Raw genomic sequence first — 27,549 nt, forward strand, 5'->3', positions numbered from 1 at the left:
AGAGAGACGTTTCCTCTTTGACCACAAGGGGGCAGCAAATATTCTGCATGATTTGAGTGTTTGAGGAGGAGGATGAGACATAGTTCAGTCCGACATAGTCCAGAGAAGAAGAGACTCAATCGATATCTGGATAAATCCAGCTCCAGATGTTCCAGATGTAAATCTGCTTTCAAGACAAAGACAGCTGTGTGATGGAGGACAGAGCTCTGTACTGCTGAACAGAGCTGGCATGGTACAACAAGCCCACATGTCACAGAATGAGCTCTAACTGATCATATATGGATGATTTCCAAACACTGAAATCAGCCTGTTATCTGTCACAGGATGCACTTTATGTTTGTGGCACTAGAGGTCGCCACATCATCCTCTGTGACGAGTATCACCCTTCATTTAAATCAGCTCTCAGCTCCATCAGTGCTCCAGGTTATCCAGCCTCTGCATTCAGCAGTGGATTTCACTTCTGATATCAATGATAAACGATCAATAGCTCGTTCACACGTGACACATGTCTGTCTCTGTTCCAAGGCGTCGTCCAGTATTTACTCAACTTTACCTGATTTCAACGTTGTACTACTGGATACTTTTACTCAATTACATTTATTGGGTCACCATAGTTACTTTTTAGATGAAGATTAAAAACCAATAACAAATAAAAAATAAACTTTATCGTACAGTAAATTAAACCAGTCAGCTCGATATTCAAACGCAGCTCAGTGATGCTGCACTCAGTGATAATTGTCAGGAAGGTGGGGACTTAAGGGAGACTATGAGGGGAACTAGGGGTGAATTGAAGGGTTGAACCCAGGTGCAGACACAACGGGAAGCATGGATTAACAACACGCAACACAACGAGACAAGACTAGGACAACACAAGGAACTCACTAACACACAGGGCAAGACTATGGATAATACAATAAAAGGAAAACTCAATCAGGACATGAACACAGACAAACCAAGGGACAGGCTAGATTGTAATAAATTTATTGAGACAACGAAAACCTACAACTAAGGAAACTAATTAACACTCTCAATAAACACAACGGGGCATGGATGGAACAGGGACAGCACAAGAACTAACTAACTTAGAACAAGACTACTAAAGACACCAAGACTAGCAACAGGAGGTAACAGAACATGACAAAACTAAAACACTATGGCTACAAAACTAGAAAACCAAAAACGCTCCTTAAGGAGGAAAACACAAAAGGCTATGAAACGGACTGACCAACTGAAGAACTTGGTAAGAGAAACTAACAACTCAAAATGCACTCCTAGCAAATTGAGGAACAAGAATCTGAATAACAAGAGTAAATAAACAGAAAATCGCTCTTAAACGAGGAGAATAAATCGGCTAAACTATAACTTAAGACAAGAACACAGAAACTAGATTATAATGTAACTAACGAATAACACTGAAAAGAACATGGCAGGGAACGATAACTAACGAGGGAAACGCAGACTACAATAAGGACGCGGACTCTACATACGACAAGACATGAACAAAGACAAGAACACGGCGATAAACAAACCAGAACTGTGGCAACTAAAGACAAAGTCGAAACAAGGAACAACTCAAACCTGGACAGAAACGCGGACAGGAACAAAGGAAACGCAACATGAAACACTTACATGAAACAAGACAACACTCTTGGAACTAAGGTAGAACTATGACTATGGTGAAGATGGGTGGCAGCAAGGTTACACAGACAATGACCCGACAAGGACAAAGGGAAGACACGGACTTAAATACACTAGGGGCAAACACTAATGACGCACAGGTGGGAACGATCAGACAATCACACGGGAGGGAAAACACAGGAAGTAAAGTAACAAAAGACACATAACATGAACCTTCAAAATAAAACAGGAGGTAACCAAAACCAGGCAAAGACAAGACACAATGGGGAACTTAACAAAATACGAACAAGACAGGGCAAGGGTAGAGAACTAAGACAATACAAAAACTCTTACATAAAACGTGGCATGACTATAGACTAAGACAAGACTAGAAACTCAAGCACATAAAACATGGCATGACTAGAAGACATTAGGAATACACAGTAGAACAGAAACGAACAAGAACTAAGAACACTACAATGAACACTTACAAACTGAATAAGGCAAAACATCGAGAGGAAAACTAAACAAAACCGCCGTGCATGGCACGGGTCATGACAATAATCATCTGATGGAATCATATCGTGTAACAGTGACTTTTATTCTTTAAGTACATTTTCTTAAAAATACTTTTATACTTTTACTTCAGTAAGATTTTCAATGCTGAGTTTTATTTTCGACAGAGTACTTTTGAATGCAGGTATTGGTACTTTAACTTGAGTAAAAGATCTGAATGCTTCCAATGTTTCCATGTTTATAGTATTTTGCATGATCTTATTTTGAAACTCTGTTCCCTTCCTCTTTCAGTCCAGTTCAGTTTCAGTTCGCTTTGGCAGCTCGTCGTGTCAGAGTCTTCCTTCTTCATCTAAAGGTTTGGAAACAATGTTTTCACTGTTTGACTCTGAATGTCTCTTTGTTCATGTCGTCAGTTCAGTAAACAGCAGAACGAGTTCAGCTGCTCCGTCAACAAACACTGAGGAAGACTTTCCTCCTTCCTCAGCTTTCAGCACAACCAAGGAGAAGTGAAAGTAAAAGTATTCTAACACTGATACTCTGCCAGTAGTAAAACTCCTGCCTTTGAAACCTTACTGAAGTAAAATTACGTACGTTTGTGACCTTGGTGGACTAAAATTACTACATGCTCTGTCTGGATTAGTGAAAGCTTCAGCTTCAGACATGATGAGTCGTTTATGGTGCAGAGTACAAACAGGAATCCTTCAGTTCCAATGGAACGGACTCAAATAGGAGTCAAAATATAGCTAAACACAGTCCTTCATCTATAATATACAGTGAAGCATTCACATCATTTACTGCAGTAAAAGTACTCGAACTACAATATAAAAATACTTCATTACGAGTCCTGCATTCAAAATGTTACTGAAGTGCATCAAAATGTACTTGAACTATTACAGTAAAAGTACTGAGTGCAGTAAAACGTCCCTGTGACTGTTCTATCTGTTCTCCTGTTCTCCTGTTCCACTGTTCTCCTGTTCTCCTCTTCTATTGTTGTCCTGTTCCATAGTTCTCCAGTTCTACTGTTCTCATGTTCTCCTGTTCCACTGTTTTCCTGTTCTACTGTTCTCCTGTTCCACTGTTCTACTGTTCTCCTGTTCCACTGTTCTCCTGTTCTATTGTTCTCCTGTTCCACTGTTCTCTTGTTCTACTGTTCTCCTGTTCTATTGTTGTCCTGTTCCACCGTTCTCCTGTTCTACTGTTCAACTGTTCTCCTGTTCTCCTGTTCCACTGTTCTCCTGTTCTCCTGTTCTCCTGTTCCACTGTTCTCCTGTTCTCCTGTTCTCCTGTTCCACTGTTCTCCTGTTCTCCTGTTCCCCTGTTCCACCGTTCTCCTGTTCTATCTGTTCTCCTGTTCTCCTGTTCTCTTGTTCTATCTGTTCTACTGTTCTGCTGTTCTCCTGTTCTATTGTTGTCCTGTTCCACAGTTCTCCTGTTCTACTGTTCTCATGTTCTCCTGTTCCACCGTTCTCCTGTTCTGCTGTTCTATCTGACCTCATCAGATTACTGTGACTCAGTCGTTCATGTCAAAGCAGGATTTTACTGTTGGAGCTGGTCGAGCTTCATTTGAACTAATGATTCTTTTCATTCTGGATCAATCAGCTGATTATTTCCTCCATTAATCGATCAATCGATCGGTTTGGAAACATTGTGAAAATAGTGAGAAATGTGGTGACGATGAGGCCAAAGTGACGCCTTCACAATTGGTCACATCTGGAATCCTGAAATATTTGGCATTTGAACATGTAAGATGACAAACGATGATCAAAAATGCTACAAATTAATTTCCCTTCAAACGATTATTGGATTCAGCTCTTGTAATTACATCATATCTATAAACTCTTCATATGTTTTGTGTGTAAAAATGAGCAGCAGCAGCTCAGAGCAGCAGCATCGTTTCTACTCTGACAGGAATGAGCGTGTTCAATGTTCAGGTGAATGAGTGTCCCAAAGCTTGACAGGTTTCCTCCAATCAGAGCGCTGTGTGTTTATCATGTGACTGAGAGCAGAGAAGAGAATAATGTGTGAGCTCTCTCAGCAGGTTGTTGTGTTGGCGTGGACTCGGCTATGAATCGGTGTGAGGACAGACAGAAGGGGGTCCGTCCCTCTGACGGGGATCATGACGACCAGACCAAAGCTCAGAGGTGAGATGAACATCTCTAACTGTCCATGAAATCACTTCACAAAGTCTTTGACTCAGCGAGACGTTTTCTAAACATGTGAGCTTTAATGAATTTCTTTCAGGATCCATCAGAGACCAGACTGTCCTGAACCTGAACCCAGCTGTGTGTCCATGAAGAGTGACCAGTCAATGGGTCATCCTCATAACTTCAAAGATGGACGCCGCTCTTTTGATCAAAGGTGAGCATTTATACTCATAGATTAATTATCATAAATTAGACTTTTACACCTCTGCTGTTTTCAGACTTGAGAAAACCCTGCAACAGGTCAAAGGTCATTTCAGAGAGATGCCGCCCCTATTTGCTCTATTCCACGAATGCAGATGTGCGTGCACGTCCCTTCAGATGGTGAAAACATAATTCAATGGTGAAAAATCCTGCAGAAAATCCTGCAACTCAAGCTGAGTCCCTTCATATCAATCAATGGTTAACTAGGGCTGCCCCCAGTGAAGCAACCACCCTAATTCCTGCGTCTCGGCTGGCTTGCTCAGGGTACTCTGTGGGTAGAAGTGAACCTCTTCTTTTCAACAGATGGGAAGTGCGCTGCCTGAGCACCTGTTAGTGAAGTGGAAGAGATTCCCTCTGAAGGCAGCTTGTGGTTCGTCCACTTTACACAGACTGATGAGTTTCTTTCTCAGGATCATTTCCCGGCCAGAGGTTTTCCATCCTTACTCCCCCCTTGTTCTGATGCTTCTGGGTTCAAAGCTATTGTTGCAAATGCTGGACCTTGGTTGATCTTTGTTGGGGTTTTTCACGTCCACCAGACTGACTCTGAGCAGCAATTTCACAGTTTCTGCCTTCATTGTCTTAAGCCACCTGTCCACTTCCCCTGTAGCGGGTACCTCAGTGATCTTCAATGCGGCTCTGGACTCTGTGGGGCAGCTCGGTGCCAGGTTCCTCCTGCATTTCACCAGCAGTGTATCCTGTCTCATGTTTTAAGCCTTGTGAGTTAAAGCACAAATCTGAAGGTCTGTCCATAGTTGTCTGAAGTCCTTCTTCTTCCTGCCCTGGATGCCTACTGCCTGAGCTTTCAGCTGTTCTTCTTTGTCACCCAGTTTGTTCTGGGTACAACTGGATAATTCAGGGTAAGGGTAATCCTGCTCCTCATCACAGCTCAGGACATCAGTAATGTGTTTTGGGTCTGTTGACAGGCTGAAGGACGGACGAATTATAAAGTTTTAGCCAGGGGCAGCAAGAACAAGAGCACCAGGTGCAGTGCTCTCAGGATGTCAGATGTAAAGTTACACATATTGGTCCAAACTAAAGGGACCTTTGGGCTAAGCAGGCTAGTCAAGGGGGCAAAATTCTTGAAATGGACACAGTGTCCTCTTCTTTAGCTCCAATTGGACAGATCTGTCCACATCCAACAACCTCCAACATCCACCAGTATGTTACTGTGGCCTGTCCTAACTCACACTTTGCAAGTTTTATGGTCACATTCTGTATTTTAAATCCACTACACTTCAAACACTTCTCAAAAAGCCACCTTTTGATCAATCTGTTTTAAATAACATCCACTTAATATCTAAACTTCCCCCCTCCGAGTTGCTGGGCAGCTCATCGATCTCATGAAGCAATGTGAGAGAGGATGGACTTCTTATGATATTCTTTCAGCAGCTCGTTGGCCAAACGTCTGTTGTATTGCTTTTAGATCTTACTGCAGTTTTTTGAAAGTTGACCATGTGACTTTAATTGAATGTCTTAAGTGGTGGATTGACAATATCGGATAGGGTTTTAGACTAGATTTTATTCCTGTATTTCTAATGGAACATTCTGTGTGGCTACTGTTGACTTTCAATCTTCCACCTCCCATTTCTCTTGTGGAGCTCCTCAAGGCTTAGTCACCGGCCCTTTATTATTCTCCATTTATATGCTTCTTGTAGGTCAATCTCTCATAGATTAACAACAGTTTTCATTTTCATGCAGATAACTCCACGATCTATTTCTCGATTAATTCCAAAGACACAACACAACTGGTCAAAATAAAATCCTGTTTTACAGATGTTAAAAACTGGCTCTCTCAAAACATTTTTTCAGTTAAATTTTGCTATCATATCTCCAAATGTCATGTCTAAATAAAACACTGAATTTAGACAAAATGTAACAAAAAACTACCCAGATGCAAAGTCACTCTAGTAGGTGCATTAAATCACCAACAGGTTTTATTTCAGTGTGTTGTTGGTACAGTGCAGAATTTGTCCTGTATTTCTATTAGGAGGACGCTGGAAAACCCTGAATCCAGCTGTGTGTCCATGAAGAGTGACCAGTCTATGGGTCATCCTCATAACTTTAAAGATGGACGCCACTCCGTTGATCAAAGGTAAGGAGTTTAAACTGACTGTGCAAACAAAGTGACGCATTTTACCAGACTCTCAGTTACGAGATCTCAAGTTCTCTGAGGACAAACTCTTTTTAGCAGCAGCTGTCTCTCACTCACAAAGTCAAACACATTTACAATGGCGGTTACCCAGTGCAACCGGTCTGACACCAGCAGACACTGGGGGGGGGGGGGGGGGGGGGGGGGGGGGCTGGTGAGAGCTGTTGGTTCTAAACAGCTGAAAGCTACAAACAGCTGCAGACTGAGCTGTTGATTCTCAGTGGGATCAGCAGGACGAGTGAACCTTCATCACTCCAGGGAATCATGTGACTCACTGCTCACCTCCAGATGTCACTTCATGGACCTTTAGCTTGTGTTTGTGAGCTAATTCTTCATGATTCCTCCTCAGAGTCGACCAGGAGAGCTCAGAGGTTCCCAGTGTTCAGTCTGCCCAGCAGCATCAGACACACCTGGACTCCATGTTTATGGTCTGTACATGTGCAACCACTACTTTTATGTCTATTCTGTTCTCAATAATCTCCATGTTGCAGTGTCAGTCCGTCCAGCGTGGATCTGATGTTTGGTTCAATGGTTTTCACTTGATTGTATAATTCATATAATATTCTGTTCCAGCTGCTGGAGGAGAACATTGTGACTTTTGTGAAGAACGAGCTGAAGAAGATCCAGAAGATTCTGAGTTCAGATTCCCCAGAATTCTTAGGGAGTCAGATGGAGGATGAGGAGGTGTTGAACAGTGAGGATGAAGAGCAGAGGAGGAGCAGCAAAGAAGCATTTCTGAAGATCACACAGCACTTCCTGAGGAGCATGAAGGAGGAGGATCTGGCTGACCGTCTGCAGAGCAGTAAGAGGATTTCTGTAAAGACTGAACCTGCTGGATGAAGGAGACGTTCACTGATGTCTCGATACGCAGCAGAACAAACAGTTCATGTTCAGATTTATACTCTTTCTTTGAGCTAATACTTCTCATCTTCTTTGTTTTGTGTTCATTCAGGATATCCTGTTTCAGTTTGTTTCCAGCAAACACTTAAATCTAACCTGAAGGAGAAGTTCCAGTGTGTGTTTGAGGGGATTGCTAAAGCAGGAAACCCAGCCCTTCTGAATCAGATCTACACAGATCTCCACATCACAGAGGGGGGGACTGGGGAGGTCAATAATGAACATGAGGTCAGACAGATTGAAACAGCATCCAGGAAACCAGACAGACCAGAAACAACAATCAGACATGAAGACATCTTTAAGCTCCCACCTGGAAGAGAGGAACCAATCAGAACAGTGATGACGAAGGGCGTGGCTGGCATTGGGAAAACAGTCCTAACACAGAAGTTCACTCTGGACTGGGCCGAAGACAAAGCCAACCAGGACATACAGCTCACGTTTCCATTCACCTTCAGAGAGCTGAATGTGCTCAAAAAGACAAAGTACAGCTTGGTGGACCTTGTTCATCACTTCTTTCCTGAAGCAAAAGCAGCAGGAATCTGCAGGTTTGAGGAGTTCCAGGTTGTGTTCATCTTTGATGGTCTGGATGAGTGTCGACTTCCTCTGGACTTCACCAACAATGAGATCCTGACTGATGTTACAAAGTCCACCTCGGTGGATGTGCTGCTGACAAACCTCATCAGAGGGAAACTGCTTCCTTCTTCTCGCCTCTGGATAACCACACGACCTGCAGCAGCCAATCAGATCCCTCCTAAATGTGTTGACATGGTGACAGAGGTCAGAGGGTTCACTGATGAACAGAAGGAGGAGTACTTCAGGAAGAGATTCAGAGACAAGACGCTGGCCAGCAGGATCATCTCCCACATCAAGACATCACGAAGCCTCCACATCATGTGCCACATCCCGGTCTTCTGCTGGATCACTGCCACAGTTCTGGAGGATGTGATGAAGACCAGGGAGGAAGGAGTGCTGCCCAAGACCCTGACTGAGATGTACATCCACTTCCTGGTGGTTCAGTCCAAACTGAAGATCATCAAGTATGAAGGAGGAGCTGAGTCAGACCCACACTGGAATCCAGAGACCAGTGAGATGATTCAGGCTCTGGGAAAACTGGCTTTTGAGCAGCTGCAGAAAGGAAACCTGATCTTCTACGAACCAGACCTGACAGAGAGTGGCATCGATATCACAGCAGCCTCAGTGTACTCAGGAGTGTTCACACAGATCTTTATAGAGGAGAGAGGACTGTACCAGGACAAGGTGTTCTGCTTCATCCATCTGAGTGTTCAGGAGTTTCTGGCTGCTCTTCATGTCCATCAGACCTTCTTTAATTCTCGAGTCAATCTGCTGTCAGAAGGACAGTCAAAGTCCCTGAAGTCTGAAACTAGACAAGATGAATCTGCAGAGACACACTTCTACCAGACTGCTGTGGACAAGGCCTTACAGAGTCCAAACGGACACCTGGACTTGTTCCTCCGCTTCCTCCTGGGTCTTTCTCTGCAGACCAATCAGACTCTTCTAAAAGGTCTGCTGACACAGACAGGAGGTAGCTCACAGACCAATGAGGAAGCAGTCCAGTACATCAAAAAGAAGATCGAGAAGGATCTGTCTCCAGAGAAAAGCATCAATCTGTTCCACTGCCTGAACGAACTGAACGATCGTTCTTTAGTGGAGCAGATCCAACAGTCCTTGAGATCAGGAAGTCTCTCCACAGATAAACTGTCTCCTGCTCAGTGGTCGGCTCTGGTCTTCATCTTACTGTCGTCAGAAAGAGATCTGGATGTGTTTGACCTGAACAAATACTCTGCTTCAGAGGAGGCTCTCCTGAGGCTGCTGCCAGTGGTCAAAGCCTCCAACAAAGCTCTGTGAGTACAGACAGAGCTGGATTTATTCACCACAGTTTAAATACTCTGCCATCTTTTCCACAGGAAATAAAAACTTCCTTCTCTCCATCTCTTTAGACTGAGCGGCTGTAACCTTTCAGAGAGAAGCTGTGAAGCTCTGTCCTCAGTTATCAGCTTGCCATCCTGTAGTCTGAGAGAGTTGGACCTGAGTAACAACAACCTGCAGGACTCTGGAGTGAAGCTGCTGTCTGCTGGACTGGAGAGTCCACACTGTACACTGGAGATTCTCAGGTCAGAATTCATCAACCTGTTCAACTGATGACCATTTCTCTTTACATATTTGCATAAATTCCTCATTAGTTAGTTTCTTGACTCTGTGAATTACTTTCCACAGACATGCTGTGTGTCCTACTTCTGTTGGAATCCAAATTCCACAAGACCTTCATAATGTTTTCACACACAAAGAAATCAGCATTAAAACAATGAATATTTTTTCAGAGTCACAAACAGTGTAAAAAAAAAACAACTCTTTGTATTATCTGAAGTTCATGTTGTCCTGAACAAAACTTGGTTTCAGGCAAAAATTAAATGCACAGGTCAGAGGAACACACTGATGACAATTAACAGCAACAGCAAATAGTCGCAAACATAAAAGCGATATAAAAATATTCTACAAAAAAATATTGAGGATACACATTTATCTTTTTGGCTGTCTTCTAACTTAGTTTTTAAAGTCTGGAGTTGTCTTATGATGAAGCTGTCAGTGCTTGGAAACTCACATTCCTTCACCCACATGTTGAGTTGGTCAGTGCTTTGTTTACCATAATTATCATATATTGAATATTGACAAGCCCGGAGGCACAAGGTTTTAGGACTCAGTATGCAGACCACAGACAACTCAGCAAGGTTTCAAAATAAAGGAAAATTTATTAACTCAAAGCGCTCAGGATAATGACAAAATGCAAACAAGGTAATGTAGCAAAGTACAACTGAAAACGCTAAGGATAACTAGGCTAACTAGACTAGATAAAGAACAAAACTATCAAAGGCTCAAAGATGGCTCGACAACAAAGTAACAACAAAAAATACAAGACTGGAGAAATCACTAAAGTTAGATAACGAAGTAGCAAACAAAAGATTCAAGGCTGGACAAATAACTAGACTTACAGGGACACAGAAGACAAGGATCATGGAACGCTAGATAGCAAGGCAAGTACAGGACAAGGCACGAGACAATCTGGCACAGGACAAAGGGAGACGCAGACTATATATACACGAGGTATGAACAGGTGGAGACAATCAGGGCGGGGCAGACAATCAGACAGGCGGGAAACACACCGGGAAGTCAAGGGCCTGAAACGAGAGGAGAGTTAGGTTTCACAATAAAACAGGAAGTGCAAGACAAGACATGAAGCTCGTGAACAAAACACATTAACAAATCTGACGAGACATGACAAATATCAGGACGAGTTAGTTGAGGTGGATTGTCGCTCTTACCATTGTTTTAACCCATTTCTGCATTCTGAATGTGTCAAAAGTTCATCAAAATCCAAACTAATTTAAAATGGACTACATTAATTGTTATTAGGGTGTTTTTTGTTTTTTTATGGGGGCCGTGGAGTTACACTGGTTTGGGAGGACTTTGATCTTACACAGGTATATGAGGACTTTGTGATATATGAGGACCTAAAAGAATTTTATAATGGATTCTGCATCAAGCTGTTATCATCTACCTGCCCTAGTAGCTTGTCAGTTATACATGATATTCAAAATAAAGCGTAAGAATCTTTACACAATTTGCTTTAAAATGAATAATCGTGGTGAGCAATCAAACACCGACTGGTTGCAGACATGAAGCTTCCTCAATTCTTCAGCGGTTTCTAAAATCTGCCCTGTCGACACATCTGTCACAACACACCTGTCAGTGGAGAGAATCTTAACTCTCTCAATGAATCTTACTCACCAGAAAGACAGTTCTCAAGCCACCTGGTTCATTGGATCACAGCGGTGAGAGAGCCCTGGTCGTCAGGCATCAGGGCCCCACCTCTCCACCCTCTTTGATAGGGAGGTTAAGGTTTGAGTCCCAGACTTTAGCTGTGGCATCCTCTTACACTAATGGTCCCTTTGACATCAACAAGTTTGTGGTGGCACTTTCTTTTGCAGTGAGGACTGAAGGTCAGAGAGAACAATCAGATCAATTCAGGCCACCCAGTCAGCCCTGTCTAATTCTGCTCTTGGACACTGAGTGCATGAGGTCTAGAAATTTCCATTACTCTTGTTTGCAGCAACATCCATATTTGAGCCATTGAAGTACACCACGAGGTCATTGATTGGCTCTCCAGTCCTCTGTACTTAGTGAAGACAACATGTTTCACCCTGGAAATTATTCACTGGAATCATACATGTCAATATAGTGAGAACTTCACTTTCACCAAAAAGTACACTTAATGCCTTTTATTAAACTCCTTAAAGGTCTTCACTACATACATTATATGAGTCTGCAAGCTGACTGGTTGGCGGAGGCAAACAACAACAACAAGGAGGTCATTCTAGTTTCATTCTTACTCTGTTGGTTGGGTAAATACAGTATATGACACCAAGCTGGAGATGTTGGAAAATATTGCTTTAATTCTACGTTGTTTGACCTGAATCTGTACCTGTGTCATTCACGCTTGCAGGGCGTCAGTCAGTCAGTCGGCCATCTTGGAACACAGTATTCAGGTCTTCAGATTAAATTCATGGGGGTGGAAGGGTGCAGATTGTTTTTCTTGCCACAGCAACAGGGAACACAAACAGTCATAACGGTGACAAAGACTACGGGAAGGTGTAGCTGCATCGCAACAAAAGCCGTTTGACAGTTTGCTGGTGGGTCAAGGTCAAGGTAACTTTATTGATACCCGTAGGTAGATTTGTTTTGCAGTCCAGAGAGGGCATCTCAAACATTATACACAACATTTAGAAACACAGGACACATACAGAAGACAGATTAACAGCAGACATTGACAGGTACTCCCAGCAGCTCACTGATCATGGTTAAAAGACTAAAATAAATAAAATAAATAAAAGTCATTAAATATCACTAAAAATGCCAATATAAGACCTGTTAAGAGCATGCGAAGAAAACATAAGAGCATGATCCAAGGGACAGTAAAACAATGATAAATAAATAAGTAAGCAAGTTAAGACGACGTTAAAATAGGACAGACCTATTTAAAAGAGAAACAGTAGCAGGAACAGAGCTGTTCCTGTAGCGAGTGGTCCTGACTCTCGGGACTATGAATCTCCTTTTAGATGGGAGCAGCTGGAACTCACTTGCCAGCGGATGGGAGTCATCAGTGGAGATGGAGCTGGCCAGTCGCTGTACCTGCCGAGTGTACAGCGACTGTAGGCACAGCTGTGACTCCCCAATGAGCCGACCAGACCATTTAATAATCTGGTTCAGTGAGTTCCTTTCTTTTCCAAACCATGACACAAGTGAAAAAGTTAAAACTGACTCAATAAAAGCACGATAAAAAAGTGCCATCATGGTCCCATCAACGTGGAAGCGGGACAACTTCCGCAGACAGAATAAACGCTGGTGTCCCTTCCTGCTCACAGCTTCACAGTTTAATTTAAAATTCAAAGTGAAGTCGATGATAGTCCCAAGATACTTATAAGATTGCACTTGCTCAATGGCTTGTCCCTCGATTGAGCAGCAACAGGAAGTGTTACATGTGCATTGATAAAAAAAAAACAACAACAACTAATGAGCAGAATGGATGATTAAACAGTATTTGCTCCCCATAATGTGATTAGTTGGTGATAAGAGTACTGAGCTCAGCCTCACAGTAGACCTCAGTACTGTGTTAATGCAGTACTTCCAGCCCTCACAGCCCCCTCAGATCACGTGAGCTGTGTTGTTCTGTGTGTCTGCAGGCTGTCGGGCTGTCTGATCACAGAGGAAAGCTGTGCTTCTCTGGCTTCAGCTCTGAGCTCCAACACCTCCCATCTGAGAGAGCTGGACCTGAGCTACAATCATCCAGGAGACTCAGGAGTGAAGCTGCTGTCTGCTGGACTGGAGGATCCACACTGGAAACTGGATTCCCTCAGGTATGAAGAGGCCTGCTAAAGATGCAATCAGTCTGATAGAGGAGGAAGAGCTGTCACACTGTCATGAGGGGCGTGACCCAGACCCAGCTGATCTTAAACAACCAGAACTGACAGAAAACTGTCCCATCAGACGAACAGAATTGTTGTCTTTCTGGAGCATTTTCAGGTCGGTGGTGGCATCATGGGGGGTTGACATGTGTCACCACTGTGTGTTGCCCTTTAGTCCAGAAATTATGGTGAAAAGACAAAGAATTAAACAAAAAAATGACAGTCTCAATAAATCATCACAATAAGATTTTTTCCCTGTACCTTGGTTTGTTTTTTGTGCTGATGAGAGCCGACCTGTTTTGGGACTGGACAAACCTTGATGTCCATGTTTCTTTCTGAAAGAGGATGTGCTGGTCTGACCCCCCTCCTCCTTTCAGGGTGGAGCCTGCTGGAGTCCGATGGTTGAGACCAGGTCTGACGAAGTGTAAGTGTGACTTTGATTTAACTGACGAGAGCAAAGCAGCGCATTCGACCAACCATCATCTTCTCAACTGTGACATCACTCATCCAGATCTCTGATGTCATCATCCGACTGTCGATCAATGAACAGATGATCGATCAATAACAGCAGCTGTGTCGTGTCTCATTCTCTCCATCAGATTCCTGTGAACTCGCTCTCGACACAAACACGGTCAACAGAAAGATGCGCCTGTCGGACGACAACAGGAAGGTGACGCACGTGGAGGAGGATCAGTCGTATCCCGATCATCCCGACAGGTTCGACTGGTGGTCTCAGCTGCTGACTGGAACTGGTCTGACTGGTCGCTGTTACTGGGAGGTGGAGTGGAGTGGAAAGGTTCATATAGCTGTGAGCTACAGGGGGATCAAACGGAGAGGGAACGGTGACGACTGTGTGTTTGGAAGGAACGACCTGTCCTGGGGCCTGAGCTGCACTGATGGTGGTTACTACGCCTGGCACAATAACAAAGGCACACCCATCCCCTCCTCTTCCTCCTCCCCTTCCTCCCCCTCTAAACGAGTGGGGGTGTATGTGGACTGTCCTTCTGGCACCCTGTCCTTCTACAGAGTCTCCTCTGCCACACTGATCCACCTCCACACCTTCAACACCACCTTCACTGAACCTCTGTATGTTGGGTTTGGCCTCTGGTCCAACTGGTCTGAATCCTCAGTGTCTCTGTGTCCTCTGTAGGAGGGACGGTCTCGTCCTGTTGGAGCAGGTGCTGAGACCTGAAATGATCTTCTTCCCGTTTGGCAACAGCTGCTTCATTTTAATAAAACATGTCAAAATTGAAAGTGATGTCAGAATACCAGCAGCATCAGTTGTGGGGGCGGCGTTCTTCCGCCATTGTTGCTGAAGGTTGGAGCACTTTTTCCATTTGTCATCAATTTTCCTACAACTGCCAACATTGGAAATCTACACAGCTGCTTTCTCCCCTCAAGTATTGTCAAAAAGGAATTTAGTGGTGAAATAACATTTGCTCTGTGGGACACAGCGGACCAGTTACACTGGTCTGACTGACTGTCAGCGACTCAGCAGGACGTCCAGGTATTTGTGCTTTTGTTCGCATGCTGAATATTAACTGCGTCATTTTGGTCAAATCATACATGCTGCTTGTACAGTAGGTGGTTTTGAATGTGGACCGGGTCTTGTTTTATCACGTCTCTAACACTGAAATATGCAACACAAGCGTTTCTTTCTTTCTGTCCTGTCACATCACTACACTGTGTTCTCCAGCTCGTAAAACTAAAACACTTATAGAAACAGGCATGTGGTAAACTGACCCCCAACACACACACACACACATACATTGACAGAGCACCCTCATTACTGCAAATATCAATTAGCAGGCAGATGCTGGATTCCTCACACAGGTGATCTGGAGCAGGTTGTACAGTCCTGAGACCCTCCGAGACCTGGACGCTCACATCGAGCAGTAAAGTGTCTGATCCAGCTGCACAGCTTTGTGTCTGGAGGATTTTACATCCACGATCTCAAGATCACAGCTCCTGATGTCTCCATTTAATCACGCTGTGAGGGGGGGGGGGGGGTACCGATTCGTAAAAACAATAAAAACTGGTCAACTCACATTTAAAGTCCTGGTAATACATGAATGCTAAATAGACAATGTAGACCCCCACATAGGAGCCAGACCCCAGACTGAAAGAGGAGCCTTCTTGTGTCTCTTTGGATTTTCCAGCAGGAAATGTTGAGCGTGTCCAGATTCATACAGGCTGCAGACCTGCGGCCGAAGGACCCCTTCAGTAATCCATCAACGACCTGTGACCCTCTGTGGCCCCGCCCCCGGCTGTACAGCTGTACGTCAGAGTATAAAACTGCTCCGATCTGTAGTCACAACATATTCCCACTTCCTGTGTAGACAGGAAGTCAAAACATCAAACGTCAAAGGCAACAAAAAAAATCTGTGATGAAACCTTCCTCAGTGTGTGTCCTCAAACATCTTCAGTCAGCTGTGATGGTGTGTGTGTGTGCGTGTGTGCGTGTGTGCGTGCGTGTGTGCGTGTGTGTGAGACAGAGTCATTATGTTCAAGCTATTTTCCGTTGTCTTCTCTCTTTATTATCTTGTTTCATCTGAATTAAAGACTTCATTGTATGCTGACAGACACACAATGGTTGTGTAATAGCGGCCTCCACACACACACACACACACACACACACACACACACTGAGCCGTTGTCTGGGCTAAAGGCCTCCAGCACAGTTAACCAGCAGACAGCAAACTGAAGTCAAAACAAAGATTTATCTGGTGAAGCATATGATCACTGTTAATGTTTGTGTTTCAGCCTCAAATCACATTTAACTGAGCAGATTTCTTAAACTTGAAGTTTAATTAGTGAATTAAAGATGATTAATTGTGTGAGACAGAGAAGTCCAGGAGAACATTTCCTCACATGGAGCAAAGACACACATCATCAATATGTGTGTGTGTGTGTGTGTGTGTGTGTGTGTGTGCGTGTTGCTGTTAGAGAATTCTTTAGAAAAAAAGGTAAAGTATTACATTACTGTGTGTGTGTGTGTGTGTGTGGGTGTGTGATGGTAAGTATTGATCAATGCTGTTGGGCGGAAAGCTCTCATCACCACGGTAACCCGCCGCAGCCCATAATGTTGCTGCTGATCAGCTGCCCATCCATTCTGGAAAAAATGAAATAAAGTGCATCTAAAAATAGAGCAATGCTGGCCGTTAGCCAATCAGAGAAGAGGTGAGGCAGCCAGGGGTGTGTCTGAGAGAGTGCTGTGTGTGTGTGTGTGTGTGTGTGTGTGTGTGTGTGTGTGTGTACATTCTGCTGAGTCACATTCAGGTTCCTGTCAGGATGCAGGGGGAGGAGGAGGAGGACTCTCCTCTTCACCCCCCCCTCTCGACGGCCATGTTAGCGTCTTTGTGTCTGTTCTCTGATTATAGACTCAGAAATTCTTTCTCCTGACCGAGAGACGTGACACCCCCCGGCCAATCACAGCTCACTGTCTCCCATGACCTGCGTGATGTCATCAGGAAGGAGGAGCCAGAGACCGACTTCCTGGAAGCAGAATGTAAACCAACATGGTGTCTGAAGCGGTGCGTGTGGTGCTGCCTGTTCCATCATTCCTCTCACCTCACCTTGTTTACAGGTGAAAAGCGCTCTGTGCTCCTATTGGTCAACACCACAAACAAGCCACAGACAGGGGGCGTGTCCTCAGGGGGAGTTTTTGAGTGGGGCAGGAAATACATGGCTCACACACACACACACACACACACACACACACACACCATAATAACATTAATTTACCATTATGTTTTCTTTACGTCCTCAAAAAGAAGCTGTGCCTCCACAAACACGCCACAAAAGAAAACAATTCAAAATTAAAGTTTCACTATAAAATATCAACAAATAAAAATACACGAGTCTGTGAGGAGTCCCGCCCCTGACCAGGCAGAGAGCCAATCACAGCTGGTCCTGCCCTGGACACGTCTCTCTTCCTCTTCATCAGTTTTTTCTACCTCTACCTCTCCACCATCACCCCCCACCCCGTCTCTCTCTCTCTCTGTCTCTCTCTGCCCCCGTCTCTCCCTCCCTCGCTCTCTCTCTCTCTCTCTCTCTGTCTCATGCCCTCTCTCCACCCCTTCTCTCTCTCTCTCTCTCTCATCCATTAGCAGAAAGAACGAGACAACCGAGGCAGACGGAGCAGAAGACGAAGAAGAAGAAGGTGAAGAGAAACAGACAGAAGAGCAGCGAGAAAGCAGCTGAATAAGAAGAGAGTAAGATAGAAGAAGAGAGGAGAAGCAAAGCATCATGGACGTTCTGAAGAAGGGATTCTCCATAGCGAAGGATGGAGTGGTGGCCGCCGCCGAGAAGACGAAGGCCGGAGTGGAGGAGGCCGCTGCCAAGACCAAGGAGGGGGTCTTCTATGTCGGTGAGCGGGCGGATGGATGGGATGATGGGTGGATGGATGATGGGTGGATGGATGATGGGTGGATGGATGAATGGGTGGATGTTCAACAAAAACTGTACTTTTTCAGAATTTTGGGGGTTTTGGTGGGAACTGAGACGGATGAAAAAGTCAAAGCTGGGAAGAAATTAGGGATTGAAAAAGATGGAGGTGGAGGAAACGTGTAATTCTGCCCTGGTGGAGAGATGAAGGGAAGTGACAGTGGGACATGAGTCTATTAAATTATCCAATCCGTGAGTTTGGGTTTTTTTGTGGAAATTGAACGAGGGATGGGTGGAGGACAAGTGAAATGAACAACAAACTGGGATGGAGGGAGGGATAGACGGAGAGATCGGTGGAGGACAAGAAGGTGAATCTTAAAATGTTAAAATCTGAAAAGAAAGACGGAGAAGAGGGAAAAGTGCAATTCATTGTGACATTACGAATTAAATTTGAAGATGTGGAAGAAGAATGGATGGATGGAAAGACAGAAGGAGGTAAAGAACAAAAAGAAGGGACGAAATAGAGAAACTGGCAGAGAAAAAGTTGATATTCACACCAAACTGTACAAGAATTTCAGAAATGTGAGGTTTTTTGGGAGAAAATGAAGTGAAATGAAGTGAAATTCAACATCAAACTTGAATGGATGGAGTGATAGAGGCATGGAGGGTGCGATGGGTGGAGGACAATGAATCTTAAAACATTCAAATATGAGATCTTCCAGCATCCCAAGCTGGAAATTTTGCAGAGGGGTAGCAGCGAGGTCGAGGTAGTTGAGGCATTATTGCAGGATGGGCTGCGGCGCCCCCTGCTGGTCACAGTGAAAGCATAATTTTACCTTTCTGAATAATTTATTGGTGAGGTTGTAGATCAACTAACAGAATACACCCCCCCCCCCCCCCTTTTTAGGAAAACCTACAGTGACTGCAAAACTCAGGAAAAACACAATAGGTCACCTCTAGCCTCTAGAGGCAGTATTTGGTTCATAGAAACATGTAGAAACACGTGCAACGTGGCTTCATTGATGAAAACATACTTAATGCAGCAATAAAACAGCTGACGCAGCATTAATGATATCTACAGGATCTGAAACATGTCGCAGCATTAATGACATCTACAGGATCTGAAACATGATGCAGCATTAATGACATCTATAGGATCTGAAACATGACACAGCATTAATGATATCTACAGGATCTGAAACATGACGCAGCATTAATGACATCTACAGGATCTGAAACATGTCGCAGCATTAATGACATCTATAGGATCTGAAACATGACGCAGCATTAATGACATCTACAGGATCTGAAACATGTCGCAGCATTAATGACATCTATAGGATCTGAAACATGACGCAGCATTAATGACATCTATAGGATCTGAAACATGTCGCAGCATTAATGACATCTATAGGATCTGAAACATGACGCAGCATTAATGACATCTACAGGATCTGAAACATGACGCAGCATTAATGACATCTACAGGATCTGAAACATGACGCAGCATTAATGATATCTACAGGATCTGAAACATGACGCAGCATTAATGACATCTACAGGATCTGAAACATGTCGCAGCATTAATGACATCTATAGGATCTGAAACATGACGCAGCATTAATGACATCTACAGGATCTGAAACATGTCGCAGCATTAATGACATCTATAGGATCTGAAACATGACGCAGCATTAATGACATCTATAGGATCTGAAACATGACGCAGCATTAATGACATCTATAGGATCTGAAACATGTCGCAGCATTAATGACATCTATAGGATCTGAAACATGACGCAGCATTAATGACATCTACAGGATCTGAAACATGACGCAGCATTAATGACATCTATAGGATCTGAAACATGACGCAGCATTAATGATATCTACAGGATCTGAAACATGACGCAGCATTAATGACATCTACAGGATCTGAAACATGACGCAGCATTAATGACATCTACAGGATCTGAAACATGACGCAGCATTAATGACATCTATAGGATCTGAAACATGTCGCAGCATTAATGACATCTGCAGGATCTGAAACATGTCGCAGCATTAATGACATCTGTAGGATCTGAAACATGATGCAGCATTAATGACATCTATAGGATCTGAAACATGTCGCAGCATTAATGACATCTATAGGATCTGAAACATGATGCAGCATTAATGATATCTATAGGATCTGAAACATGACGCAGCATTAATGACATCTATAGGATCTGAAACATGTCGCAGCATTAATGACATCTATAGGATCTGAAACATGACGCAGCATTAATGACATCTATAGGATCTGAAACATGTCGCAGCATTAATGACATCTATAGGATCTGAAACATGACGCAGCATTAATGACATCTATAGGATCTGAAACATGACGCAGCATTAATGACATCTATAGGATCTGAAACATGTCGCAGCATTAATGACATCTATAGGATCTGAAACATGACGCAGCATTAATGACATCTATAGGATCTGAAACATGACGCAGCATTAATGACATCTATAGGATCTGAAACATGTCGCAGCATTAATGATATCTATAGGATCTGAAACATGTCGCAGCATTAATGACATCTTCGGGGGCAGCAAGTCTGTATGACAGCTTATACTGACAGCAGTCGAGTCAGGTCGAGTCGAGTCAGATCGAGTTGAGCCGTGTCAGCTCAAGTCAAGTCAGGTTGACTTGGGTCGAGTCAGATCAAGTCAGGTCGAGTCGAGTCAGGTCGAGTCGAGTCAGATCGAGTCGAGTCTGATCGAGTCGAGTCAGATCGAGTCGAGTCAGGTGAGTATACATGCTTGTAGTCCTGAAGGGTCTCAGCAGTAAACAGGTAGAGCTGCTGCAGCAGGCCAGAGGCTCAGTCACCACCTGCACCGCTTCAAGCTAAACTCTGAACTTTAAGCAGAGTTTTTAACTCAGTTTAAATTTGTACCGCGTCCATTTCTGTGGCAGGTCGTCAGTTCTGTAGTTTTAAAAATAAAGCCAGAATGACCAGAAAAGAATCGCTCATCAGTTTTGTTCAGCACGTTTATCCACTGATTCAGACCAGAGCAAAGAAAACACTGATTCAGGTTAAAGGTCACTGTTGCTTCATAACTTTGGAATTAGATGAAGAAATGTCGTCTTTCCTCAGAAGTGTCTGATGGTGTCGTCTGACTAAACAGCATTTTTGTTAAATTTCCAAGGAGGAAATGATGATTTGATTTCAGATGTGAACCAGAAAGCGGACTGGACTTTTATGATGTGTGTGTGTTACTGCAGTGAACTAACCACAGACCTGAGGTTAACCTGTGACGGTCTGAGGCTGAACGTCTGCTGATGTCGATGTTGGTTTAAATCTGTTGAACATATGACTCCAGCAGATTTTCAGCGTTGGGATCTTGAATGAGGTTTTTCTTACTTCTGGAACAGACTCCAGCGGTTCTGGTGTCACTTTTACGACACAGCTTACACAAAACGTTGCAGTAACATTCACTTCCAGAACGTTCTTTCAGGTTTCTGTTTGGTGACTTTGCCACAAAGGTCTGGGAACGTAACGATACGAAACTTTTTTACGTTGTTTGGGAACGTTTAAATGAACTGTTCCAGCAGTTCGAGTTGAGCTTGTTGGCACAGCAGCTCATCCCACACTAACTGTTTATTGATTTAGTTGCAGTCCTACTGGACGGACTGAAAAAGAAAGAATAAGTTCCATTAGAGAACCTTCATCAAATATGCATCATATCTGGAGATCCGCTGCCTTCCGGTAGCTGATGGAGGGCGAAGCAGACAGTTGGATGGAGCTTCACTCCACTCGCAGTGTTTCTGAATCACACGCTGTGTTCGCTCACACAAAGACTCTGTTCAGTGTGATCCGTCACATGTCCGAGCAGCACGCCGCCCACTGCGGGACCAGAACTATGCATCTGGATCTGGACCAAACACCAACAACATGTTGTCCACGAGACCAAAAACAGGCAGATTTCACTGACAGCAAACCGACCAATGAGAGTGTCTGTACAAATCTTAAGAGAAGTGCAGTACAAAGATATGGTACTTTATACTTCTACTTCATTGCATTTGTAGTTACTGTCCAGATTCAGATTATTAAAACAAAATATAGTCAACAAAGAAAATATGATGAATTATTAGATATGACAACCTGGACCTTATTTGTAGCATTAAATACGACCATTTACTCCCCCAGACAACTTTGGTGGCATTTGGAGTCGTTTTGAAGAAATTAGCCCCAGAGGAGCGGCGCGTATATCCGTATAATGCGAGTACTCGGGGCATCCATGCGCAGCCTCTATATAACGCATAATCTGCAGAAACTCGTTCATATTCCAATATTTAGTTCTGATATGCTGGTGCTATTCCCCTCTGAGCCGGCGGTCGGCTAGTTTAGCTGTAGTTTGGCACAGCTGTGGTTCGTTATTGCGTATTCGTAGCCGACCACCGCAGAGTCAGCCGTGTTGTGGCTGGCTGCTCGCAGCGCCCTGCGTTCGGTAATGACATCATCCACGTCAGAGGTAGTTGTCTAGAGACGCCGGATGTTGATAACATGCCACCACGGGCTCAGAGGGGAATAGCAATAGATCTGGACCTCCAGATCTGGGTGAGTAAATGGTCGTATTTAATGCTACAAATAAGGTCCAGGTTGTAAAAAACAAAAGTTATCCTTTAAAGTGATGAGCACATGAATGCATCAATAAATAGAATCAGTAATATAATATTTATTGTTCTGAAATATGTCTGAATGATGATGCTTTTACTTTTATAATCATACTAAAGCATCACGCAGTATTTCCACACTGTGGTTTTGTCACTTTGACATAAGTAAAAGATGAGAGTATTTCTTCCATGAATAAATGACATGAATAAATAATTCAGCGAGCAGCTGAGCTCCGTTTGTCTCTGCAGAGGAAAGCAGGTCAGACTCTCGCTCAGACTGAAACTGCTGCTTGTTTGTTGAAGCTGCAGGTTCAGGTGTCTCAGAGGCAGATTCAGTCCCTCACACCGACTCTGATCCGGATTTGGAAAGCTGGGTAGAAACATGGAGGAGAGGTGAAGCTACCTGCGTCATAATAAACGAGTCACTCGCCACTGTGCTGCTTTTCCTATCACTGTCCAACAACACTTCCTGCCAATGTTTCAAATTAAAAGCTGACGAGGCCCAACAGGAAGTAGGTCTACCTGGACTGTAGCTACAGGACACCCAAAGACAAGACACACCCTCCATGGTGGGGGTTTAATGGCTAGCTTTCAGAAAACATCTGGGTGGGTGTGTTGTGTTGTCTGCGAGGCTGCAGTTAGACCACTCACACCCTGTAAGCTGCTGGGAGGCTTTTAATTTGAAACTTACACAAGAAGTGTTGAGTTTAAGCAGCTTAACCAGCAAAAAGTAAAGTAAAAAAACAGCAAAGTAGAAGAAGAAGTAGAGGAACAGGATTTAATTAGTGAGTGAAAACAGCAGTGTTGATTATTGATGGAATGAATTCTGTGGAATTGGACATTATACTGAGCTGATGAGGTAAACATGGAGGAAATCAGGAGTCAGATGATGAAACAGGAAGGACCCTTCCTCACAAATCATCAAATATTCTTATAAAACCGGAGCATTAAAAGGCCTGTGTCTCATAAAAGGCTGCATCACATCACTTGAACACTGAAAAGTTGTGATTTGGACTAAAAAAAAAATCAGATTTTTTTCATTTCAGCAAACTTGTTTTTTCTCTTTTCCAGGAAACAAGACGATGGAGGGCGTGGTCACCGGTGTTAACACAGGTATACAGACCGCTGCCCTCTGCATCACCAACTAACACACACGTTAGAACTCAGACCAAACAGCCAAACACCTTAAACCAGCCAACAGTATGTGAAGTAGTTCAACCCGAAACATCTGCAGCATTAATGCAGCAGGAACATTAATCCACAGACATCATTTTGATGTTCCACTTCAAAGTGCCTCACTGGCACTAATGAATAAGAAAATCTTCTAATGACACAGAATAAATGAAATGTTGGCGCTATAATTTATTCATTGTTTGACAATAATTTAGCAGATGTTGTTTTAATTAATACACATATAATGACCGAGAGACGTGTCACAGGTCTGTGTCACTGAACTTTATTTTGGATCTTCTTCCTGTTTCCTGTTTCCTGTCGTCCAGTTTCCCAGAAGACGAACGAACAGGCCAACATCATTGCCGACACTGCGGTTTCCGGGGCCAACGAGGTCGCCCAGGCAACGGTGGAGGGGGTGGAGAATGCGGCGGTTGCGAGCGGATTTGTCAGCACGGTGAGTGATGTCACATCACATGACCCATGTGCTCTAATATATATTTAAACAGGGGTTATTATTGACATACTGACATTTTTCATTAGTTTCCTCTTTAACTTTAGAATCTTAGTTTTAAACATGTGATTGACATCATTTTAAAAATCTTCAACAAATGAAAACGAAATAATAAATTAAATAAACAAAATTTGAAGACTCGTAGAACATGTTCCATCAGAGACAGAACGCCTCAGTCGTCAGTCAGATGATACACTTATCACTGGTAAAATCTGTGTTCTGTTGATAACTTTCACTTTTTGTCTCCATTCATAAATCTCTGGTGATTGGCTGGGAACAGGAGGAGGCGGGACCAGTGGCCGAGGAGGTGCCTGATTGGCCGGGGGGGTTTGAGTGACTGAGTGATTGCATGGCATGCTGCTGATAAGACTTCAGGACTCACAGTGTGTGTGTGTGTGTGTGTGTGTGTGTGTGTGTGTGTGTGTGTGTGTGTGTGTGTGAGAGACATTAACATCAGTGGCAGTACTGATTCTACTCACAGTAAAAGTATTACTTGTAACTGTGGTAGTAATAATAATGACTGTATTTATACAGCACCTTTCAAACAACATGTTATTATCAATAATTACAACAAATACTATCATTTAAAAAATCAGAAGATAAAAGTGAGATTTAAAGAGCTTGTAGTAGTGAAAGTCATAGCAACAGTCACTATACTACCAGTTTTACCTCCAGTAAGATAGTGAGATAATATAATGTACTATGAATTAGTATACTGGATATTACAGTAAACACAGATACTGTTACTGGATCACACTGACTTCATGTGATTTAATATACAGCTCACAGTCCAACACAGCTTTTAGACAATGAAAACACAAATGAAGTCAGAAAAATGTTTCCATGATTTTATTATAATATTTTTCTTTTGTTCATTGATTCAGTTTTCTGGTTCTGGTGAGATACCGAACCATTTATCTATTATTCAAATGTCGGAGTCAGCTTAAACTACAAATACCTGTGTATAGACCGAGTACAGAGGACATGTCCTCAGTGCTGCTTTAACCAATAAGACCTGGAGTTCACTGATCTGACATTACAGGCAGGAACAGAACAGCAGAAAGCTGCTAATATCAGTGTGTGCTAACGGTTTCCACTCAAAGGTTAGAAGACTAACAGCATGAAGGAGAAGGCTGCATGGCTTGTTGTTGGCAGTTAAACTCATTCAGCTAAAATCCATCGTTACGCTGATGACGCCTTTCTTTACAAGGAGCAACTATATATTATAATGATGTACTTTGTTTAACGTCACCATGGTGACGTGGAACTCTTGGCTAGCTGCGTGTTCTTGTTCTATTAAAACAAAGATTAGTTTGGAAATAAGAGCTACGAGCAAGTGGTTTCAGGCTTGATCCCCGATGAGATGGAAACAGAACTGAAAGCTGAAGCAGGCAGACCTCAGCGAGACGCTGTCCAACAGCTTCACCATCACTTTTATGTTGTTTTTCCTGAAGAAATATTAACTCAAAGTGCTCTCATTAGCTCTGCATCGACATTATCTGAGAGTTTAAGAGCCTTCAGCTCAGGGGATTTTATCAAAGTGCGATTTACAATGAGGACGAACTGTCACACCCAGTGAAATCTGTTTGTAACAACACAGAACTGAAGAAACTGATCAGATTTCCACAGCTTTAAGTTTCTGTCAGACCGTTCTGATGACATTTTGACAGTCAGGAGAGGAAGCTGACGACACTCTGAACCACTGCTCAGTAATTATTAGCACTCTGAAGGTCCAGATCCCTCAAGTCCTGTGAGAACTGGATCTGGTTCGATTTGACTAATGTATTAAACTAAAGGAAACCAAAATCCAAAACACAGGGAACTATGATAAACACTCAGTGGGCATAGGACAGGGGACGAAGACATCACAGGGAAACACATGGGCCATGGCATGGAAGGGGAACAAACACTTGAATGATGCTGGACAAACACACGATTCTTGGCTTGGCATGGGAAAATATGTGGCATGGCTAAAGACAGAGACAATACAAGGAAAAAACACTTAGTACTGGCATGGGGCAATGACCAGGATTCACAGACCATGTCCCGACAAAGACTGAGGGGAAGACACAGACTTAAATACACAAGGGAGGACTACCAATGACACACATGTGAAACAAATCAGACAACTAGAGGGGCAGGAAAACACAGGAAGTAAAGCAAAAGAAGAAACATAACGTAAACCTTCAAAATAAAACAGGACGTGAGAAAACAGACTGACACACTGTTTACATGCAGTGAAACACCTGTGCTGAAGAGGCTGAAAAACTGCTCTGTCAGTGAATGTAAATGCTCCAGCATCAGCTCAGTGGACGTACCGCGAGCTCCTGCCTTCAGGCTGGACCAATGAGCTGCAGCCATTATTCACGCTGTAGCTGCACCTGTGTCGCTGAACGCACCTGTGCTCGGAGAAATGCAGCTTTGATTCTGACTGGAAGTGTGTGGAGGTGGAGGTGGAGGTGGAGGCGGTCATGTGACGTGTGCTGTGTCTCTCCTGCAGGCTGACCTCCCAAAAACAGACGGGGGAGAACAGACGGACCAGGCTGCACAGTAGGTGAGGAATCAGACAGGAGGAATCCACAGTCGGTGCTCTGATGAGCTTTCAGGGCAGTGGGGAGCAGGGACTTTTTTGTGAAATAATTAAGTTCACTTCATTTTGTTTTCTTTTTCTCTCAGACTGTTGCCTTGCCGACCTGCAGTCACTTCCTGTTTCCTGTCCAATGAGGAACAAGACGAGAGGAACCTCTGCATTTTAGCTGTTGCTCAACCCTTTGACGTCTGACCTCTGATCCTGCCTAACCCGGAAAGATTCTTCATCCACTGTGTTTAACCTCATTAACCCATAGAAACCATCCTCATCCTCCCTCCTGTTGCCATGGTTACACTGCCTGTGCGTCACATCCCACTTACACACACACTGATGTCAGTTTTTAACACTCAGAGATGAATTTAATCAGGTCGTACGCATCCGTGCTCTCAGCTGGGTGGTCAGCGAGGGATGACATCACCCAGGCCAAGTGTTCTACAAGCTCCACCCCCTCCTGCCAATCACCAGGCTGACCCCACCCTCCAGCAGACAGACATCTGAAGCCTTTTAAATGCATGTCGCTTTACTGATACACACTTAAAATACTAGAAAACACTCACTCATCGTCCGGTGTGGCACGCTGCAGCCTGCGCCGCTGATATTAACGAAGCTTCAGATTTCTTCTTTTACAAAACAAGACGAATAAAAATGAGTTTCAATC

General features: G+C 43.6%; 2 protein-coding genes across 7 annotated transcripts in view; both read left to right on the top strand.

Annotated features, from left to right (window-relative positions):
- The first annotated feature begins 2,417 nt into the window (after positions 1-2,417).
- On the top strand, positions 2,418-17,932 carry LOC121613506 (NLR family CARD domain-containing protein 3-like). Of its 5 annotated transcripts, none has more exons than XR_006007196.1 (13): positions 2,418-2,488; positions 4,169-4,274; positions 4,375-4,491; positions 6,526-6,630; positions 7,037-7,115; positions 7,261-7,489; positions 7,640-9,446; positions 9,543-9,716; positions 13,341-13,514; positions 13,940-13,986; positions 14,162-15,839; positions 16,943-17,148; positions 17,672-17,932. XR_006007196.1 is itself a non-coding variant. In XM_041946909.1 (11 exons), exons 2-11 carry the CDS (start codon positions 4,198-4,200, stop codon positions 14,710-14,712), a joined length of 3,360 nt encoding a protein of 1,119 aa, XP_041802843.1. In that variant the 5' UTR covers positions 2,418-2,488; positions 4,169-4,197; the 3' UTR covers positions 14,713-16,145. The 5 variants fall into 5 exon arrangements, 1 of the variants encoding a protein (XP_041802843.1); XR_006007197.1 differs by having other exon boundaries at positions 16,943-17,095; XR_006007199.1 differs by having other exon boundaries at positions 14,162-15,069.
- Positions 17,797-27,549, top strand: part of sncga (synuclein, gamma a) — a 9,755-nt gene continuing 2 nt past the window's right edge. The window contains exons 1-6 of one of the 2 annotated variants that reach the window (XM_041946971.1): positions 17,797-17,931; positions 23,689-23,730; positions 24,117-24,244; positions 24,582-24,608; positions 26,802-26,855; positions 26,978-27,549. The exon at positions 26,978-27,549 is cut by the window's right edge and continues 2 nt beyond it. In XM_041946971.1, coding sequence (XP_041802905.1) covers positions 17,811-17,931; positions 23,689-23,730; positions 24,117-24,244; positions 24,582-24,608; positions 26,802-26,855 — 372 coding nt within the window. In that variant the 5' untranslated portion in view covers positions 17,797-17,810 and the 3' untranslated portion in view covers positions 26,978-27,549. The remainder of the gene's footprint in view (positions 17,932-23,688; positions 23,731-24,116; positions 24,245-24,581; positions 24,609-26,801; positions 26,856-26,977) is intronic. The other variant, XM_041946972.1, reaches the window with a different exon arrangement.

The sequence above is a fragment of the Chelmon rostratus genome, chromosome 11 (genome assembly GCF_017976325.1).
Source record: "Chelmon rostratus isolate fCheRos1 chromosome 11, fCheRos1.pri, whole genome shotgun sequence".
In the NCBI taxonomy this organism is placed as follows: domain Eukaryota; kingdom Metazoa; phylum Chordata; class Actinopteri; order Chaetodontiformes; family Chaetodontidae; genus Chelmon; species Chelmon rostratus.

Coding starts and splice junctions, on each gene's coding strand:
- LOC121613506 (XM_041946909.1), top strand. CDS start 4,198: ATGAATCGGTGTGAGGACAGACAGAAGGGGGTCCGTCCCTCTGACGGG. Junction 4,275..4,374: donor GACCAGACCAAAGCTCAGAG/GTGAGATGAACA, acceptor AATTTCTTTCAG/GATCCATCAGAGACCAGACT. Junction 6,631..7,036: donor CGCCACTCCGTTGATCAAAG/GTAAGGAGTTTA, acceptor ATTCCTCCTCAG/AGTCGACCAGGAGAGCTCAG.